At 41.6% G+C, this 22,075-nt stretch overlaps 1 protein-coding gene across 5 annotated transcripts in view; it reads left to right on the top strand.

Annotated features, from left to right (window-relative positions):
- tjp1a (tight junction protein 1a) overlaps positions 1-22,075 on the top strand; it is a 203,865-nt gene that overhangs the window by 158,790 nt on the left and 23,000 nt on the right. For 4 of the 5 annotated variants that reach the window (XM_072282091.1, XM_072282092.1, XM_072282096.1 and 1 more), the window contains exons 16-23: positions 1,873-1,955; positions 2,037-2,247; positions 4,027-4,127; positions 4,738-5,079; positions 9,868-10,137; positions 13,236-14,066; positions 15,542-15,642; positions 17,192-17,410. In XM_072282091.1, coding sequence (XP_072138192.1) covers positions 1,873-1,955; positions 2,037-2,247; positions 4,027-4,127; positions 4,738-5,079; positions 9,868-10,137; positions 13,236-14,066; positions 15,542-15,642; positions 17,192-17,410 — 2,158 coding nt within the window. The remainder of the gene's footprint in view (positions 1-1,872; positions 1,956-2,036; positions 2,248-4,026; positions 4,128-4,737; positions 5,080-9,867; positions 10,138-13,235; positions 14,067-15,541; positions 15,643-17,191; positions 17,411-22,075) is intronic. The other variant, XM_072282094.1, reaches the window with a different exon arrangement.

The raw sequence follows: 22,075 nt of genomic DNA, 5'->3' as shown, positions 1-22,075 counted from the left end.
GAGCAAAATGATCCAAATTACAAGCATTTGTTGGAAAAAGTATGTGAACCTTTGCTTTTGGTAACTGGTGTGACACCCTTGTACAGCAATAACTTCAACCAAACATTTTTGGTAACTGTTGATCAGTCCAGCACATTGGCCCGGAGGAATTTTAGACCATTCCTCCTTACAACATTGCTTCAACTCTGGGATGTTGGTGATCTTCCTTGAATGAACTTCTGGCTTCAGGTCCTTACACAGCATTTCTATAGGATTAGGTCAGCTCTTTGACATGGTCATTCCAAGACACAAATTTTCTTGTTTTTTAAGCCATTCTGTTGTTGAATTGTTCTTGTCTTTCAGATCATTGTCTTGTTGCATTATCCAACTTCTATTAAGCTTCAGGTGACAGACTGCTACCCTGATATTCTCCTGTAAAATGTCCTGATACAATTTCAGAATTCATTGTTCCCTCAACGATTGCAAGCTGTCCAGGCCACAAGGCAGCCAGGCAGCTCCAAACCATGCTTCACAGTTAGGATAACATTTTGGTGTTGGTGTGCAGTCCCCTTTTTCCTCCAAACATAGCAATGTGCATTTCTGCCAAAAAGTTCAACTTTTGTCTCATCTGTCCTCAGAGCATTGTTCCAGAAGTGTTGTACAACATCCAAATAGTCTTTCACAAACTTGAGACTTGCAGCAATTTTTTTTTTTTTGGAGAGCAGTGTCCTTCCACGAACACCATTCTTGTTCAGTATTTTTCTTACAGTGGACACATGAATGGAGACGTTAGCAAATTCTAGAGATTTCTGCAGATCTTTTGCTGTCTGTTACCTTTGGGTTCTTTTTCAACTCTTTCAGCATTGCGTGTTGTGATCTTGCTGTGAACTTCGCAGGATGCCCACTCCGAGGGAGAGCAGCAACAATACTAAATTTTCTCCCCTTGTAGACAGTTTCTTTTGCTGTGGACTGGTGAACACTCAGGTCTTCAGAAATGCTTTTATAGCCTTTTCCAGCTTCATGCATCTCTGCAACTCTTACTTCTAAGGTCCTCTGTAAGTTATTTTGATCACGGCATGGTGCACATAAACAGATCTTTCTTGAGAAGAGCAGGCTTTGTTAGTAACCTGACTTGATGTGTCTTTTTTTATAGGGCAGGGCACCTCTGCAGCTCACACCTCCAATCTCATCTCATTGATTGGAACACTTAACTCCCAACAACTTTTCTAGAAGGCATTACCCCAGAGGTTCACATACTTTTTCCAACAAATACATATAATATTGGATCACTTTTCTCAATAAATAATGAACAAGTATAATGTTTTTGTGCTATCTTTTTAAAAATTGGGTTCTCTTTATCTAATTTTAGAATTTGCATGAAGATCTGATCACATTGTCGGTCATATTTTTGCAGAAATAGAGAAAGTTCGATAGGATTCCCAAACATTTTAGCACCACTGTATAGGGGACTGAATGAACTCTGGCTGGGAAGTGCAGGGGTAGGCATGATGGAGACAGCTGTGAACAACCAGAGGTAGGTTGTGATTGGTTCGTGTGAGGTGGCTCAGGTAGGGTTGCAATCTGGGGGAGCAGTGACCTGGCTGGGGTGGGTGGATGTGGGTAATAGAGGAGCCATGACCAACCAGTCCCCCTGCAGAATTTGTCCTTGCACTGATAAATTTTGAACTTAGTTATTTTTTGATGATGCTCATTTCATTGACCAAACAATATTCAAAGAGCAAAGAAATAGTGAATTACTTATTGGACAGTCCATTTTTTCTCCGATTTTATTCCGAATTGGGAGTGTGCATCATTGGAACTCCTTGGCAATTGAGACAAAATTCAATCTTTGTTTTAAATGGCTACCTCCTTAAATGTTTTCTTCTATCTTAGAGAGTGAGCCGAGAGATGCTGGCACTGATCAACGCAGTTCTGGGATTATTCGATTACACACAATCAAGCAAGTTATTGATAGGGTAAGATTCTTTCTGTCAGTACTGTTAGAGCAATGTGTAAAAGTTGATTACATATTTACAGCTGCCTTTCTGCCATTTTAGGATAAGCATGCCGTGCTAGACATTACTCCAAATGCAGTGGATCGGTTGAATTATGCACAGTGGTACCCAATTGTAATTTTTCTAAACCCCGATTCCAAGCAAGGAGTTAAAACAATGCGACAAAGACTCTACCCTGAATCTCGAAAAAGTGCTCGGAAGTTGTTTGAGCGTGCCATGAAACTGCGTAAGAACAATCATCATCTGTTCACGTGTGAGTATCACATTACCGATGCTGACTGGAATGACTCTTCTGTAAAACTGAGCATGTGTTTAGTGCAAATTACACTAAGGATACCTTTAGGTGGTTAGTACTGTCAAAGACCTGACATGAGTGGTTTGCAAGTTGAGAGGTTCTTGCTCACAAAGCATAAAGATAAGTTAGAATTTCAACAGCAGAAATTTGGGTCAGCTCTGGTTCACAGAGAGTGCAGAATGGGAAGCTACCTGGAGGTATCGGGAGATGTGGATAGGGGTTTCTCTACAACACTTGTTAATGAAGTGAGAGATGAGTGAAGGTAATGAAGTACTTTATGAAACTTGTGGTTAAATAGAATACGACCATTATATGTGCATCAGGAAACTGCCAGGAATAAGTTGATGTATGTGGGCAAAACGTAACAGCCTTTCTTGGATAACTGAATGTAATTTCTACCCATCTAAGTGGAATGTGGTTGATTGTTGTGACATTGGAAAGTCTTCAAGAGAAGAGGTGATGAGGTAGAGTTGGATTTGCTCAGTAGGCAGGTAGAGAGGAACACATGCTTTTAAAGTTCAAAAGTTCAAAATAAATCTATTTTCAAAATACATACATGTCACCATATACAACCCTGAGATTCATTTTCTTGCAGGCATACTCAATAAACCCAATAACTGTAATAGAATCTATGAAATACGGCACCAGTAGAGCAGACAACAGTCTGCAAAAGACAACAAACTGGTGCAAATACAAAAGGAAGAAAAAAGAGAAGTAATAATAATACTAAACAATAAGCAAGAAATATCAGAACATGAAATGGAGAGTCCTTGAAAGTGAGTCCATAGGTTGTGGGAACAGTTCAGTGATGGAGTGAGTGAAGTTATTCTCTGGTTCAAGAGCCTGATGGTTGAGGGGTAATAATTGTTCCTGAACATCGTGGTGTGAGTCCTGAGGCTGCTGTACTTCCTTCCTGAAGGCAGCAGAGAGACGAGAGCATGTCCTGATTGATGGGGTCCCTGATGATGAGAAATGGGGTGAGGGGACAAACAGACAGGGTCCAGATCCTTGAAATAAATGTAACTAATTACAACGCACACAAAATTCTCGGCCAGCTCAGTAGGTTGGGCAGCATTTATGGAGAAGATAAAAATAGTCAACATTTTCGGGCAAGAACCTTCATTAGGACCTCTGATGAAGGGTCTTGGCCCAAAACATTGACTATTTTTTCATTTCCATAGCTGCTACCTGACTTACAGGCTCCAGCATTTTGTGTATTGGATTTCCAACATTAGCAGGATTTCTTGTGTTGATAATCAGAGAACAGAGGCTTGTGCTTTGGTGCATTGTCACTCCTTGTATGTCAAATGAAGCAGGTCGCTGCCTTTTCTTTCATTTTAGCCAAGGTCATTTGATCCCCTTCATAATTGGGCTTGTATTTGTGTTTTACAGTGATTTTGTAGGATTCTGTGTGAGGGAGGATCTCAGAGTGTATAGTTTGAACTTCTTTTTAAATAAAATATCAGTGGTCTGTTTTTCAACTTTTCAAAGTGCTGAGGGTGAAATTGTGCATTGCGTTGCTGTGTCTTTTTGTTTTTCAGAATTTGGTCATTTGGAAGGATCTGAAGGGCATAGTGAGTGCACGTTACAGCAGGAGAAAGTTCATTGTACATCCTAATGCCACGCCATCCAAGCTCTGGCTTCATTGTGTAGGAAGTGTCTGTGCAATGTAACTTTGAGCACAAAGGGCTGTTAGAGAAAAAAGAAACCAATTATGTTTTCTGACTTCTTTTCCAGCTAACATCAATTTAAATTCAATGAATGATGGCTGGTATGGAGCATTGAAAGAATCTGTCCAGCAGCAACAAAACCAATTGGTTTGGGTATCAGAAGGAAAGGTATGAAAGTTTAATTTCAGTCAAAATAGTGCACTGTGTTGTGTTTTCTATGGAACCCTGTGGAGTTGCTTTGTTAACAATTGACAGGACAGTTCGGGTAATGTGAACTGCCTTAATGTAGGGAAATTCACTTTGAATGTTGCTTGCAAAACATAATTGTCATCCATTGTTCTTTGAGAAACATGTATAGAAATGAGAGGGATCTTTTCTGTTTCACTGAATGAAATGTATGAATCTGGGATTCCAAAATATTCAAAGTAGAAGTAGCTGCAAAAATCCCTTTAATGTTTATGCCAGTTGGGCAATAAAAGTGAAGCTATTCCAGTCAAAATGCTGGTTTGAACATAAATCAGCCATTTAAGGAATTTAGTTAGCCACTTGAACAGTGTACTTCTCTTTTTCCTTATCCTAATACAGTTTATGATCTAGAAGTGTTGTAATGAAGGGGTTAAAGGTTAGCAACTAATTTGCTGAACTAATTAACTAATTTGCTAATTTGCTTAGTTTATTTATGTATCAGATTCATAAATCCTGAAATGTTTTATTTAACCGATGAATGAAGTTTGAGTAATTGCATGATGTGTGCTCAGATTTGGCTGATTTCTTATAGGCTGATGGTACAGCAGAAGATGACCTCGACTTGCACGATGATCGTTTGTCATACCTTTCGGCCCCAGGCAGTGAGTACTCCATGTATAGCACAGACAGTAGGCACACTTCAGATTATGATGATACAGACACAGAAGGTGGTGCCTACACAGACCAAGAACTGGATGAGACCCTCAATGATGATATTGGGCCCACAGAATCTGCCATAACTAGATCCTCGGAGCCAGTCAGGGAAGACTCATCTATGATGCATCCGGAATCCATGCCACAAGCATTCTCATCTTTTCCAGGACAAGTGCAGAATGTAGATCCTTCTGTCTATAAACCTCCATCCAACCAACCGGTGAGTTCAGCCTGAGACCAGAGCAGCAGGATTTGCATTTTATGGTATTAAACTGAAATATCTAATTACCCCAGTTAAGGAACAGAGTTTGAAACCAGTCTTGAGAAGTCTGAAACTGTTCCTAAGAATTCTAAAACCTAATTTAAGCAGCAGCTTGATTCTAGAAAATAAACCCCAGGTGGCCAAATTGGACACCAAGCCAAGCGAGGGCATCATTACCTCGGTCAGAGAAAAAGGAAGGAGTATTTGGACTAAGAATGCTGAAGTATATGGTTGCAAACTGAGCTTGCATTTAGCTGGGTGTCTGGTATGTATGTTCAAGCTGGTTGATGATTGTTGGATTAGAGAAAAGGTACAGAGATTTGCTTCTTGTGATAAATATTAGAAACTGATTGTGAAGAGATTTTTGAGGAATTTTCCAGAAAAGTTTATGAAGGCAAGGCAGTGAATATTGTCTATATGGACCTTAGCAAAGCCTTTAACAAGGTCCTGCATAAGAGGTTGGCCAAAAGGTTTCAGTCAATTGGAATAGACGTTGGCTTTGTGGGAGAAATCAGGGAGTGGTAGTAAATACAAGGAAATCTGCAGATGCTGGAAATTCAAACAACACACACAAAGTGCTGGTGGAACGCAGCAGGCCAGGCAGCATCTATAGGAAGAAGTACAGTCGACATTTTGGGCTGAGACCCTTCATCAGGACTAACTGAAAGAAGAGATAGTAAGAGATTTGAAAGTGGGAGGGGGAGGGGAAGATCCGAAATGATAGGAGAAGACAGGAGGGGGAGGGATGGAGCTAAGAGCTGGAAAGTTGATTGGCAAAAAAGGATACAAGGCTGGAGAAGGAAGAGGATCATGGGACGGGAAGCCTAGGGAGAAAGAAAGGGGGAGGGGAGCTCAGAGGAAGATTGAGAGCAGGCAAGGAGTTATAGCAGGCTGAGGGTAGCAGACACCAACAGAATCAACAAACTCATTCGCAAAGCCAGTGATGTTGTGGGGATGGAACTGGACTCTCTGACGGTGGTGTCTGAAAAGAGGATGCTGTCCAAGTTGCATGCCATCTTGGACAATGTCTCCCATCCACTACATAATGTACTGGGTGGGCACAGGAGTACATTTAGCCAGAGACTCATTCCACCGAGATGCAACACAGAGCGTCATAGGAAGTCATTCCTGCCTGTGGCTATCAAACTTTACAACTCCTCCCTTGGAGGGTCAGACACCCTGAGCCAGTAGGCTGGTCCTGGACTTATTTCCATTGGCATAATTTACATATTATTTAATTATTTATGGTTTTATATTGCTATATTTATACTCTATTCTTGGTTGGTGCAACTGTAACGAAACCCAATTTCCCTCGGGATCAATAAAGTATGTCTATCTATCTATAGTGAGAGGGACAGAGGGAGAAAAAAGAGAGAGAAAAGGGGGGGGAATTATAAATAAATAAAGGGATGGGGTACAAAGGGGAGGTGGGGCATTAACAGAAGTTAGAGAAGTCAATGTTCACGCCATCAGGTTGGAGGCTACCCAGACGGAATGTAAGGTGTTGTTCCTCCAACCTAATTGTGGCTTCATCTTGACAGTCGAGGAGGCCGTGGATAGACATATCAGAATGGGAGTGGGACGTGGAATTAAAATGTGTGGCCACTGGGAGATCCTGCTTTCTCTGGTGGACAGAGCGTAGGTGTTCAGTGAAACGGTCTCCCAACCTGCGTCGGGTCTCGCTAATATATAGAAGGCCGCATCGGGAGCACCGGACACAATATATCACCCCAGCTGACTCACAGGTGAAGTGTCGCCTCACCTGCAAGGACTGTCTGGGACCCTGAAAGGTGGTAAGGGAGGAAGTGTAAGGGCATGTGTAGCACTTGTTCCGCTTACAAGGATAAGTGCCAGGAAGGAGATCGGTGGGAAGGGATGGGAGGGACGAATGGACAAGGGAGTCGCATAGGGAGCAATCCCTGTGGAAAACAGAGGTTGGGGGAGGGAAAGACGTGCTTAGTGGTGGAATCCCGTTGGAGGTGGCGGAAGTTACGGAGAATAATATGTTGGACCCGGAGGCTGGTGGGGTGGTAGGTGAGGACCAGGGGAACCCTATTCCTAGTGGAGTGGCGGGAGGATGGAGTGAGAGCAGATGTGCATGAAATGGGAGAGATGCGTTTGAGAGCAGAGTTGATGGTGGAGGAACGGAAGCCCCTTTCTTTAAAAAAGGAGGACATCTCCTTCGTTGCGGAACGAAAAGCCTCATCCTGAGAGCAGATGCGGCGGAGACGGAAGGATCTGTGGCTGCTGTTTAGTGGGATGCCGTAGGGATCAGTGCTGAGTCTGTTGTTGTTTGTTATCTGTATCACCAATCTGGATGATAATGTTTTAAACTGGATCAGCAGATTTGAAGATCACACCAAGACTGAGGGTGTAGCGGACAGTGAGGAAGAGTATCAAAGCTTTTAGTGTGGTGTTAGTGTGATCCAGCTGGAAAATGGGTTGAAGAATGGTAGATGAAATTTAATGCAGACAGATGTCTGGGAGGACATACCAGGACTTGCATGGTGAGCAGTGGAGCACCAAGGATTGCTGTAGAACAGTGAGATCTGGGATTAAACGTACATAATTCCTTCAACATGGTGTCACAGGTAGATAGGGTTATGAAGAAAGCTTTTGGCATGTTCGCCTTCATAAAGCAAAGTATTGCATACAGGAAATGGGATGTTATGTTGAAGTTATATAATACATTGGTGAGGCCTAATTTGGAATATTGTGTGCATCCTGGTCACCTACCTACAGGAATGATGTCAATAAGATTGAAAGAGTGCAGAAAAACATTAAAAGGATTTTGCCAGCACTTGAAGACCTGAGTTATAGAAAAAGGTTGAATAGGTTCGGGCTTTATCCCCTGGATTATAGAAAAGTGTGGGAAGATTTGACAGAGATGTGCAAAATTGAAGGGTGTAGATAGGGTAAATGAGAGCAGGCTTTTTCCACTGTTGTTGTCTGAGCTGGAACTAGAGGTCATGCATAACCCCTGGAACTGGGGGTTAGCATGAAATGTGATATATTTAAGGGGAACATGAGGGGGACCTTTCCTCAGTGTAGTGAGAGTGTGGAATGAGCTACCAGCAGAAGCAGTGGATTCACGTTGATTTCAACATTTAAAGGAATTTGGATAGGAGGGATATGGCGGACGGTGGTCTGGGTGCAGATCAATGGGGCTAGATGGATTAATAGTTTGGCACGGACTTGATGGGCTGAAGGGCCAGTTTCTGTCCTGAGTTGTTCCATGACTCTGGGTGAATGAAAATTAGTGGCTTTGTCGATAGTGAGGAAAAACGTAGATGAGATGGAAAATGACAGGCCATTGGCAAATGGTATTTAATCCCCACATGATGATACGTTGAGGGAAGTCATAATAGATAGGACACCTCGAGTAAATGTTAGAGCAGATGAATAGAGACCCAGGGGTCTGAGAATTTCAGCATGTGTGAAGAGGGTGTTCTAAGGCAGGGCACAGAGTGTAAGAGTTCGGGGTACAGCTTAGTAAAGGTAATCAAGTTTGTATCAGTAAACTGAGCACTGATTGGTTTCACTGTTTCATAACAGACCTAGTTATTGAGATTTTAAATGGGTAAATGCAAACTGATTTTAAAAAATCTGATGGCAAAAAACCCATTAGTGCTTATGGAGCAACACAATACTCCATGTGATTCCTGGCCTGCCATATGTTGATCATTTCAGTGAATCTGAAATCAAAGGCAGTGCAGACTAACGGCAGATTCCCTTCTCTGAAAGACATTAATGAACTGGAGTATATCTACAGTTTGAGCATTTTATAGTTACAATAACTGATACTAAATTTTAATTCCATTTTTTTGCCACATAAATTACCTGAATCTGAGTTCCCAGGCTGCTACAGTGGGATTTGAACTTGTTTAGTAACAGTGACTGTACTCACTCAGTAATGCACAGCTCTGTCAATGCCAACGAACGTTCTGACAGGCCTCAGATTGATCTTTTGCACTACCATCAGTATAAAATATAAAACTTTCCATCAGCCTTTAATATACTGTTTTTGAATTGAGACTGGCTTCCCAGTTTGTGCATGGTAGGTGCAGAGATGTGTGTAGCTGATTCATGAGCTTCCCTCCAGTCGTTGCAATTGTGTTAACAATCTGATTTTCAGGGAACTGATGATGTTATGCATGCACATCCATACATGCTGCTGCATTGTCTGTTTTCCACTTAAACGTAGGATCCAAACCTGACATTTGTGGCCCTAATAGTGAAGACAGGAACAGTGTGCACAAGTCAATGCAGCAATTGATACAACTTGAAGAACTTCAGTATCTGTTTGTATAAGCATGCATGCCGATATGCTGTCAGTGCGCATGTGCACCTGCGTGCTAAACCTTAAGCTTACTAGACTTGCCCAAAGCTTCAATTTCCTACAAAGTGTCTACTTCTGACCTCAATTACACCAGAGGAGGCATTTCATTTCATTTTTCTGCTATGTATTTTTAATAGTTTCCTCATCTTTGGTTGGAATGTAATTCTTTCCAGCGTTGGTTAACAATGAGAAGCTGCAGTTACAAAGATGTTATCAGGTGATATGAATATGTTTTTTAAAATTTCAGTTGCGGATTAATTTCTATTTTAGTTTTAAGGTTGTTTGATAAATCTGATTGCATTGTGTGAATTACTTAAGAACGATGCTGCAATTATTTTTCCCCCCTAAGGATGCACTCTGCAGATAACATGAATTAACAATCTCATTTTATCTTGGACGTTTCACAGACAGCAGATATTCTTCCTGCAGTACTCAATTCATCCCAGCAACTTGAATCTGTTCCTGTGGTGACCATGCCCTCTGCAGTCAATACCACAGTAGATCTTAACAATGTGAGACTTGAGGAGGTCGCCTCTCCTCCCCACAGCAGCCCTGAACCCCAGGTTGATCCCTACAGCAAACCTAGTCCAGAACCTTCTCGAGTCATTCGTTCTGTCAGTCCTCAGAGGCTAACAGTTCCAGAACCGACAGCAGCTCGAACTGCAGAGCCAACGAAGGTACCACTGCTGCAAACACCTTGCATGCCTACCGCACAGATCTGCTGCTTATTAATCTTCAACCATCCACTCTTGCTTTGCAGCTAATCACTCTGCTAAAGTTAGAGGCCAGACCAAGTGGTAAGCAAAGTAACAACCTTTTCTGATTGAGAAGAAGAGCTTGTGGTGCGTCTGCTCCTCAACAGATGATACTGACCTACTTAATTACTATACACTGGAGATTCTAATGAATGCTATACAGTATCAACTAGATTGGCAGTTTAAATTTATTATAATTTTCTCTTTCTAACAACAAAATACTATCTAAAATATTAAATTCTAAAACCTAACTGAAATTGATTTAACTAAGCGTAACATCAGCCTGTCAATATTTGAGTGTATTAAGAAAGTTAACAGGGTTTTAACACACATATAGTTGGTTTGGCCTATATCTTAAATGTTCTGCTTTTGCATCTTTCCTGCAATTTCTTATTTGCTTCACTTCCAAGTCTATCTCTGCTGGGCTGGCACCTGTACCAATTGTGGACTGCAAATGACATTGTGGTGGCATGGTTGTTGGGGATCCTGCTCTCATTAAAAGACATCCGCATTGGTTTTGGACAGTTCATTTCACTTAATCCTCACAGATCTAATTTTGAATGAGTGTTTGTTAGGTCTGTTAACTGACTGTCTTAAGTGGTAGCGTTGAATTTGAATTGTGCAGCTTCAACATCTGATATGAATTGGATTTAAGTATAATCTTTCTAATTCTTTGCTTCTGTATATATTGAAGCTTTAAGAATTGTGCTGTGGGGAAAAAGTTGTATTGTCCTGAAACAATTGCACTTATAATCCGATTTTATTCAGAGACGTAACTTTGGTTGGAAAAAAAATATTAAGATCATTGCATGAATACAACTCATTATAACTGTACAGCTGAGTCATTATTTGAAATTATATGTATAAAGTTTAAAATTGTGAGATTGGGGTAGTTGAAAGATTCTAAGATGAGGACAGCCTGCTACACACACTCACCGTAGTGGAAGATGAAGTGCTAGTCCAAGACTTGTGTTGCACCTGCATCTAAGTTGAGGCTAAGCATTTCCACTACTTTGACATTTCAAAAGTTCATGCTCTCCTGTGTAAACAGCCACTGTTTAGGCAGGAAAGTTTGTTGTGAAGATGTCAGCTTTCCCTTTACTTGTTAGTATATGTGTATTAAAGGAAGAAGTCGTACTAAGTTGAAGCTGACTGTGAAACTAAAAAGGCAGAGTTGCTAATCTTATGAGTTCCTATATGTAAGATATTAGACTAAATCTTTTGGTTGGGAAATACATACAATGTGCTGGAGGAACTTAACAGCTCAGGCAGCGCATTGTGTGTATTCTTTAGATTTGCTGCATCTGCAGTACCTCTTGTGTCTTTTGGTTGGAAAAACATTTTTTCTCTTGGGTTTTTGTAAGACTATGATAATAATTAGCTGTGGGCAGTCATAAACATTAAAATGTGAAGAGAAAAGCAGATGGTCTTGCAAGGTAAGTGACAATTTATTCTCCCCACAAGCAGGCTAGGCTTGACTCAATAATTAGTGATTAGACCAAAGCTTCGAGAGGACCAGATATAGAACATAGAACAGTGCAGGCTCTTCAGCGCACACTGTTGTGCTGACCCATTCACCTACTCTAGAGTAGCTTTGCCAGGAACTTGTTAACCCTCAATTTCCCAGTACTTTCCAGTCCAGATTTTCGATGCCATTCAGTGCTGTGGTTAGTTACTAACCAGTTGAAATTCATCAATAATTTGCTGCCTTGATAACTGAAACTTTGTCATTTGCCTTTATAATCATAGTCATAGAGCACTACCACAGAAACGGGCCCTTTGGCCCACCTAGTCCATGCTAAATTGATCTTCTGCCTAGTGCTATCTACCTGCACCCAGACCATATGCTTCCAAACCCTCACATCCACATACCTGTTCAAACTTTTCTTCAGTTTTGGAATTAAACCCACATGTACCACTTCAGCTAACAACTCATTCCACACTCACCCCATCTTCTGAGTGAAGAAGTTTCCTCTTGGATTCTTCTTAAATATTTCAACTTTCATTCTAAACCTGTGACCTGTTGTTCTAGTCTCAACCAACTAGAGGGGAAAAAAAGCCTGCATGCATTTATCCTACCTACACCACTAATAGTCTCTCTTCATGTTCCTGTGCTGCAAGGAATAAAGTGCCAGTCTGTTCAATATAGCTCAGGTCATCAAATCCTGGCAGCATTTTTCTCTTCTCTTTCAAGCTTATATTTTTCCTGTAGATAGGTGACCAGACTCCAAATTCGGACTCATCAATGTCTTGTACAACTTCAACATTAACATCCCAACCCCTGCACTCAATTCTTTGATTAATGAAGGCCATTGTGCCATAAACTCTCTTTACAACCCTAACTACCTGTGATGCCACTTTCAAATTATAGGTCTGTCTTACCAGGGTCCCTTTGTTCTACTGCACATTTCTGTACCTTTCTGTTCACTGTGCAAGTCCAACTCTGGTTTGTCCTCCCAAAGTGCAACACCTCATACTTGTCTGCATTAAATTCTGTCTGCCATTTTTCACTATGCAAGCTTTACCTTCCTCACTGCCCACTACGACAGCAATGTTGGTATTAACAAATTTTCTGATCCAGTGTTCCCACGTCAGATCATGTCAGCACTTTCCTTCCACTCTGAAATCCACATCAATCTCTCTTTCAATCCAGGAATTGCAAGAGGACATCTCAAAGCATGTCCATGATACCTGATAAATTTACCAACCATATTTAAAATGTGCATTTGAAGCCAATGTGGTTTCATCTGCAAAATAATCTGTAGGACGAAAGTTTATAAAGATAAACAAGGAAAACACAAATATTGAAATTGAGAATAGAAAAGGATGGAATCACATGGAAGGCCTCAGTGCAAGAAAATACTATTGATTTTGGATCTAGTGTTTAGACAGAGGATCTTGAGTTCAAGTTCAGTTTTGTGTTCTGCAAGTGTTGAAGGGCTGCTGTCTAATTGCAGCCACTTCTGTTTGGTTTCTGTGCTTACATGCCTGAACACTGTTTGATCCTCTTTGTCATGTAGATGTATCAGAAGGAGTTGTACAATGAAGAACTTCCAGGACACAATTTTGAAATCAAGCAGCCAGGAGGTAACCATTCTGCCCTGAGAGCTGATAAAGAAGTTCCACAGCAGTACAGAGGGTTTGAGGAGCAACCTTACAGGCATGAATCACAGCTTCCTTCAGGTTATGGTTCTGTTTTGCATTATGATGAAGACCCGCCTTGTTACAATGACAAGTGGCTACATTATAATGAAAAACACTCTCCATATCAGCCTCCTTACTTTGAGGACCACATTCCACATGAGTATGAGCCAAAACATCAAGAGCATTACCCAGATAGTGCCTACCAGCCTCGTCACGAGGAACCTCCGCCACCACCACCACCCTCCAGTCATGAGAACAGATTGCCACGTTATGATAAGCCACTTAAAAACTACAAGCCACCTCAGCCACAGCTTAGTGATCCTCGTCCTCGATATGAACATGTTCCGCAGGTTTTTCATGTACCAGGGCCCAGATCTTTGGATCCTCAGCAACAGTATTTTGACCCCCAAGTCCGGTCCTATGAGCAGGGCCCATCTCAAAGCTACAACTCCCTCCCTCGTCAATTTGAACTGGTCCATAACACAGACTCTTCTTTTCCTCCTCCACCACCTCCTCACTCAAAAGCTGCAGAATCCCTACATTCTGTCAGTAAACCACAGCCTCCGCCTCCGGCAAAGCCACAGGTGGAGGATGATGTGGACCCAGCAATGAAGCCACAGTCAGTTCTTACCCGGGTAAAACTCTTTGAAAGCAAGAAATCTACTTCAATGAAGAGCAAGGACCCAGCTGAAATAGCACCACTAAAGGTAAGTTTTAAAATTTGTCTTTTGCCGTAATGAGTCTTTATACTGCTTTTGGTGGGTACCATGGTATAGCAGTATAGCAGATGAAATTTAGACTCATGGGGTAAACTGGAATGTTTACACCAATTTCTATCTTTTGATTTTACTGCCAATATTTCTGTAAGGATTCAGTGTGAAGGGACTCATCCCTGGCCACTTTTATGGTATTCAGGCAGACTAAACCTAAAGACTTCAGGTGGTTACGTTTTGATTTTCTGACCACTTTTTCTGGGAAAGTTGTTGTAATTTATCTGTATTAGTTGTGAAAAATGCCCTAAATGCTACTTTTACTGACCTTTCTACATCACATGTATTTGTACAAAATGGGTTTCACTAATTGGTGAAATAATTTGTTTTTTTTTTGTCAGACCTGCTGCTTGATGGGTCTAGTTGTGGTGTTGGATTTCAGAGGAACATGTGCTTTGGCTGAGTGCAGTATTGAATGCTCCAGTATTCCATAAATACTAGAATGTAAAATAAAATCAGTAGAATTTAACATGAATAGAGCAGGTCTGAGTGCACCTGGCCAATTTAATACCAAACTTAATCACGAGCCTTTTAGTTGAATTATCTTAAAACAAATTTCTTTTCTTTAAAGCAGAAACTCATGTTTTGAGATTAGCAATATCTAGTTGGGAAAACATTTCTGTTCAACTATCTTTTAAACATTGTTCTTATACCTGCATCAGCTATCTCTCTGGCAGCTTATTCCACATAGATATCACTCTGTGTAAACAAAAAAGTGCCCTTCAAATTTCTATTATATGTCTCCCCTCTCACCTTAAACCTATGCTTTTTCGATCTTGATTTCCCAACCCAAATATATGTGCCCCTCGAGATTTTATACACCTCTGTAAAATCACTTCTCAATCTCCTACACCCGGAGGAATAATGTCCTAGCCTGTCAAATGTCTGCCTATAACTTAGTCTCTCAATATCCAGCTTCCTTGTAAATCTTTTCAGCAATGTTATTTACAACAGTTTCATGATCTCCAACCTTTAAACTCAATGCCCTGATGTGACACCTGTGTGCCAAAAGCAGTTTTCAGCGTCCTGCCTATGTGTTCTCTGAAAGTATGACTTTACTTTCAGAGAACGTGTATTTGTAGTCCAGATCCCTCTTCTGTAGCTTTCTCTAGGCCCACACTGTGAAAGCCCTATCTTGACTTGACTTTCCAAAATGCAACACCAACACCTATGCCATGGTTGATTGTGCAATATATGATGCTGCTGTTCTTTGCATTAGTTAATAATCAGTACCTCTGGAAGAGTTGTCGAGCTAAACTCATTCTCTTGATAAATATCTATAACCTGAAATACATATTAAGGCTGCGTGCTTCTTGACTTTTGAAGGTAGTAAGTTAAATGTTACATTAATGCCATTATTGAAAATGTCATTTCAGAGTTGCTCAACGTCATATAAACTTGTTTCATTTCAGTCTCCTGAAGTAGCTCGTAAGCCTGCGTTAGTTCCCGTCTCTACTTCCAAGCCAATCTTTCAGCCTACAACAGAGCAGGAAAAGCCTCCACATTTATACAGGTACAACCATCATATTCAACTTTTGTTTGAAGTTGCTTACAAGGACAGAAATTATCTGATTTTCTCAATGCTCCTCATCTTTTTAAAATGCCTCTTCTGGGATTCTCTGAAATGCTGGGACTTTTCTGTCCATGGCTTTTCAGTGACCATGTAACTAGTGCCCAGAACTTGAGGACCTGAAGATCCTGTATTTTCTTTGGTATTCAACAGAACATCACAATTTCAGAGGTTAAAGGAAAGTGGGAGGTCTCGGCTAAAATTGTAGCTTATTGCCACAACTCATGGTGGCTCCTTTTGTCTTGATATTTGAAGATGCCAGTGCAAAGAGCTGCAATGGGGTCTGTTGCTTACTGTGGCTCCTTGAATCAATAAAATGTTGAGTTTGTGTGCTTCCTGTATTAGTGCATACCCCTGTGGTCAAGTCCTCTTCCAATAAAGTCCTGTGTAACATTTGCTGCTTGTTGCTGCCATCTGGAAGGAGGTACAGGAACCTCAGGATTCACACCACTAGGTTCAGGAACATTTATTACCCTCAACCAACCATCAGGCTTTTGAACCAGGGATAACTTCACTCCACTCACCCCATCACTGAAATGTTCCCACAACCTATGGACTCACTTTTAAGGACTCTTCATCTCATGTTCTTGATATTTATAGCTTATTTATTTGTTATAAACTTCTATAGACGTGTGGTGGAGAGTATATCAACTGGCTGCATCACAGCCTGGTATGGAAACACCAATGCTCTTGAATGGAAAATCCTATAAAAAGTAGTGGATACAGCCATTTCATCAAAGGTAAAGCCCTCACCACCATTGAGCACAGCTACACGGCACACTGTCATAGAAAAGCAGCCCACCACCCAGGTCATGCTTTTTCTTCCCCCTCACTGCTGCCATCAGGAACGTGATACAGGAGCCTCAAAACTCACACCACCATGTTCAGGTCCAGTCATTATTACTCAACCATAAGGCTCTTGAACCAGAGGTGATAAATTGACTCATCCCATCACTGAAATAGCCCCACAACCTATGGACACACTTTCAAGAACTCTTTATCTCATGTTTTCAATACTTATTATTATTTATTTCTTTTAGTATTTGCAGAGTTTGTTGTCTTTTACACATTGGTTGTTTGTCATCCTGTTGGGTGCAGTCTTTCATTGCTTCTATTATGGTTCCAGCACTGACTGAGTATGCCCACAAGAAAACAAATCTTAGTGTTGTACTGTATATGCTGACATATATGTACTTGAATAGATTTACTTCAGACATTACCTTGTGAACCTTTATTGATCTGTGTACAAGGACATCAGGTCTCCTTGACTACAACACATTTTAGCTTCTTATTACATTCTGTAATAAATGAATATATCAGTGCCAGGCCAGGAGTTGGCTAACTGTGATTCAGATCAAATTCACTCTGGGTACTGTAGAGCAGAGTTTGTGGTAAAACAACTTAGGCTGAACACAATGTAAATACAGCTATTTTAATTTGAATAGGCCTATCTTGAATGTATTTGCTATTCACTAATTGACTTCACCTGCAGGAACCCTGAACCTCAAATGAAAATTCCAGAAGAAGCTCCACGAGCAGACAGCTACAGTGCAGATGAGGATGAGGAAGATTATCGGAAACAATTGTCTTATTTTGGCCGCAGAAACTTGGATCTGAAGCCTGTAACTCAGCCTCCTCCCAGCAGCTACCCAGAACCACCTCGATCATCAGAGTTTACACCTCAGCCAAACTATCCTGGATACCTGTCTAGGTAAGCAGAACGAGACTTTGAGGCTGAAATTATCAGAGGGTGCTATCAGATTTCCTCATTCTGGTCTTGACATCTACAGTTGCACTGACTGCAGATACGAACTAATTATGGACAAGTTCTTCAGTGCTGTTTCAGTGCCTTGATGAAGAGCAAGGTTTCTGAACTTTTTTATGCCATGGACCAATACTTAAGCAAGGGGTTTGTGGAGCCCATGTTGGGAACTCCATGATGTGGAGACATACATCAGGCATACCGCTTTCACTGAGATGATTGTTGGACTTCTGCATACACAATGAATGGCAGGAGGATGGAAATGAGAGCAGCCCCGGTGGTACAAGGCCAATCAGAGATCTTAGTAACTTTGACTCTGTTCTAGACCTGTTGTGGCAGTAAGCAAATTGCAGTGGGTCCAGGTTCTTGCTCAGGGGGAGGTAATTCAAGCCATGACCAACCTGTCAAAGCACTTAATTACAGTTGATGTGAGTGCTACTGGGTGATAGTTGTTGAGGCAGCTCCCCTTCGCCCTGCTCTTCTTGAGCACCAATATGATTAATGTCCTTTGAAAGCAGTGAAAGATTGACTGTCTTCTTAAATGCTCCTCCAGCCAAGTGGTCGGTGCAGGTTTTCAGTATCCTGTCATCTTGATTATAAGGAAAGCCTTATTCTGTGCTTGCCTTTATTTGTTGATAGATTGACTTCAAGTCATAATGGTATGATTCAGCTTTATAATACTCTGGTTAGGCCATATCAAGAGCATTGCATTTGATCCTGGTCACTCATTTATAGTCAGAATGTGCAGGCTTTGAAGTGAATGGAGAATAGGTTTACCAGGATGCTGCTTAGATTAGAGAGCATGTGCTATCAGCAGAGGCTGCACAAATACAATGAGAATCAGAATCAGGTTTATTATCACTGGAGTGTGTTGTGAAATTTGTTAACTTAGCAGTAGCAGTTCAATGCAGTGCATAATATAGAAGAAAAATATAATAATAAATAAATCAATTACAGTATATGTATGTTGAGTAGATTAAAAATTGTGCAAAAAACAGAAATACTGTATATTTTAAAAAGTGAGGTAGTGTCTACTTATGAATCGGATGGCAGAGGGGAAGAAGCTGTTCCTGAATCACTGAGTGTGTGTCTTCAGGCTTCTGTACCTCCTACATGCCGTGAGTCCTTAATAATGGACGCTGCCTTTCTGAGACACCGCTCCTTGAAGATGTCTTGGGTACTTTGTAGGCTAGTACCCAAGATGGAGCGGACTAAATTTCCAACCCTTTGTGCGGCTTCTTTCAGTCCTGTGCAGGAACCCCCCCCCAGACAGTGATGCAGCCTGTCAGAATGCTCTCCATGGTATATCTATAGAAGTTTTTGAGTGTATTTGTTGACATACCAAATCTCTTCAAATTGCAAATGAAGTAAAGTTGCTGTCTTGCCTTCTTTATAACTTTGTTGATATGTCGGGACGAGGTTAGATCCACAGAGATCTTGACACGCAGGAACTTGCTCGCTCTCTCCACTTCTGATCCCTATATGAGGATTGATATGTGTTCCTTCCTGAAGTTTCCAATCAGCTCTTTCGTCTTACTGACATTGAGTGCCAAATTGTTGCTGCGACACCACTCCACTAGTTGGCATATCTCACTCCTATACGCCCTCTCCTCTCCATCTGAGATTCTACTAACAGTGATTGTATCATCAGCAAATTTATAGATGGTATTTGAGCTATGCCTAGCCACACAGTCATGTGTATACAGAGAGTAGAGCAGTGGGCTAAGCACACACCCCTGAGGTGCACCAGTGTTGATCGTCAGCAAAGAGGAGATATTATCGCCAATCTGCACAGATTATGGTCTTCTGGTTAGGAAGTTGAGGATCCAATTGCGGAAAGAGTTACAGAGGCCCAGGTTCTGTAACTTCTCAATCAGAATTGTGGGAATAATGGTAGGAAGGAGGAGAAGATGGCGGCGCGACACAGCTCGCAGCGGCCACTCCAGTGGTGATGTCTGTTATCTGTCAAGTTGGGTGCCTTGCACAGTCCTGTTTTGATGGAGACAGACATGAGAGCATAGAGGAACATCTGGTGAAACTTCTGAGATGCGTACTTTGCTGCTGCTGCTACTGTGTGATCCAGAATCTCTGGAGGGGAAAGCCCCGAGTCCTCGGCTTTGCTTGTTGCTTGGCGGCCGGGGCGGGGTCGAAGCGCTGGGCAGAGGATGGTGCTCGGAGGGGCTGGTCGGAGGCTCGAAGTTTTGGGACAGACTCAGAGTCCGCTGGGGTCAGGTGCTTCCAATGGTGCTGCATCGGCAAGTTGGCGGCGCTTGGAGTTTCTTGGCAGGGAGAGTTTCTCCCTTCTACTGTCTGTGTGAGATGATGGGGCTATCGGGACTTGAGACTTTTTTTTACTGTGACCATGGTCTGCTCTTTATCAAATTACGTATTGCTTTGCACTGTTGTAACTACTTTATCATTATGTGGTTTTGTCAGTTTTAGTCCTGGTTTGTCCTGTGGTTCTGTGATATCGTTCTGGAGGAACATTGTATTATTTTTAATGCATGCATTTCTAAATGACGATAAACGAGGACTGAGTGTCCTCATAATCTAATAATCTAATTAAATACTGAGCTATAGTCACTAAACAGCATCCTGACATCAGTGTTTGTGTTGTCCAAGTGGCCTAAGGCCGTGTGGAGCCATTGAGATTGCGTCTGCCGTTGACCTATTGTGGTGATAGGCAAATTTCAATGGTTCCAGGTCCTTGCTGAGGCAGGAGTTCAGTCTAGTCATGACCAACCTCTCAAAGCATTTCATCACTGTAGATGTGAGTGCTACCGGGCGATAGTCATTAAGGCAGCTCACGTTATTCTTCTTAGGTACTGGTATGATTGTTGCCTTTTTGAAGCAAGCGGGAAGTTGAAAATGTTCTTGAATACTCTGGCAAGTTGGTTGGCACAAGTTTTCAAGGGCATGGAAGGCGTTGAATTCATTTTGTAGGGAAGCATCGCATGCCTATAAAAGTTAACAACCCCACCACCCTGGAAGTTTTAATGTTTTGTTGTTCTACAACATTGAATCACAGTGGATTTTAATTTGGCTTTTTGACACTGATCAACATATAAGACTCTTTCATATTAAAGTGAAAATAAATTTATACAAGTTGGTCTAAATTTATTAGTTATTAAACTCAAAATAATTGATTGCATAATTACTCACCCTGGTCAAGTCAGGATTTAGTAGATGCACCTTTGGCAGCAAATACAGCCTTGAGTCTGTGTGGATAGGGCTCTATTAGCTTTGCACATCTGGACACTGAAATTTTTCCCTATTCTTCTTACAAAACTGCTCAAGCTGTATATCAACTGGCCATCTCGTGGGTATTCTAGAAATTCCCTCTCCTGGAATCAACGCCAAGCTGATTTTCCCCAATGTACCTGCATATTGATATCCCTCATGACTATAGTAGCATTGCCCTGTTGGCATGCATTTTCTGTCTCCTGTTGTAATTTGTAGACTGCATCCTTATTACTGTGCTCATTCAAATATAACACATTCAGTCCTGTATTCACCCTTTTCGATTTTTTTCGGCCTTTTACATTACAACCCATCCTGTTGACTACAATTTTGCCCCATCAACAGTCTTTCCTCACTACACATTGCCTCTATTTGTAAACCAGCTACCTCATCTTCAGCACCATCATCCGCCTTTCCTACAATATTTCTTGCTTTGAAATATACGCAGGTCAGGACACTAGTTACACCATGCTCCACCCTTTGATTCCTAATTTTGAGGTCTGACTAAGATCTGCCTCCACAACCTGTCCACTCACTGTTCTGGCACTCCCACTGCAACTCTAGTTTAAATCCCACCATGCAGTATGAACAAACCTTCCTGCTATTAGTTGCCTTCCAGTTCAGGTGCAAACACAAGGAGATCTGCAGATGCTGGAAACCCAAGCAACACACACAAAAAATGCTGGTGAAAGCAGCAGGCCAGGCAGCATCTATAGGAACAGGTACAGTGGACGTTTTGGGCCTTCGTATAGGAAGTGGTACAGTCAACATACCTCTTCCTATAGATACTGCCTGGCCTGCTGTGTTCACCAGCATTTTTTGTGTGTGTTGCTTCTGTACGGGTCTCACCTTCCCTGGAAGAGAGCCCAATGATCCAAAAATCTTATGCTCTCCCTCCTATGCCAACTCCTTAGCCACATATTAAACTGTATAATCTTTCTAGTTTTGGCCTCACTAGCATGTGGCATGCATGTCAATCCTGAGATCACAGCACATCTACTGCCTTAATACCCAAATCCCTGAACTCCCTGTGCAGAGCCTTATCACTTGTCCTACCCATGTCATTGGTACCCACATGGATCACAACTTCTAGCTGTTCACTTAATAAGACCATTAAATGTGATAAGGCAGGAGAATGTGGTTGAGAAGAAAAATAAATTAGCCATAATCAAATGACAAAGCAGACTCGACTGGATGAATGGCCAAATTCTGCTTCTACGTCTGATGGTCTTAGTTGCTTCTCAGCAGCACCATAGGATTATGTTCGCTTCAAGGACCAACAGTGGTCAGAGATTGGTGCACCATCACCTCAATGGCATTTAGGATTAGGAAATAAGGTGTGAACTTTCCAATAGTCACCAAATCTCAAAAGGA

This window comes from Mobula birostris, chromosome 18, assembly GCF_030028105.1.
Source record: "Mobula birostris isolate sMobBir1 chromosome 18, sMobBir1.hap1, whole genome shotgun sequence".
Lineage (NCBI taxonomy): Eukaryota > Metazoa > Chordata > Chondrichthyes > Myliobatiformes > Myliobatidae > Mobula > Mobula birostris.
The sequence above is the reverse complement of the archived record's forward strand: the minus strand, read 5'-3'. Positions and strand labels throughout refer to the sequence as shown.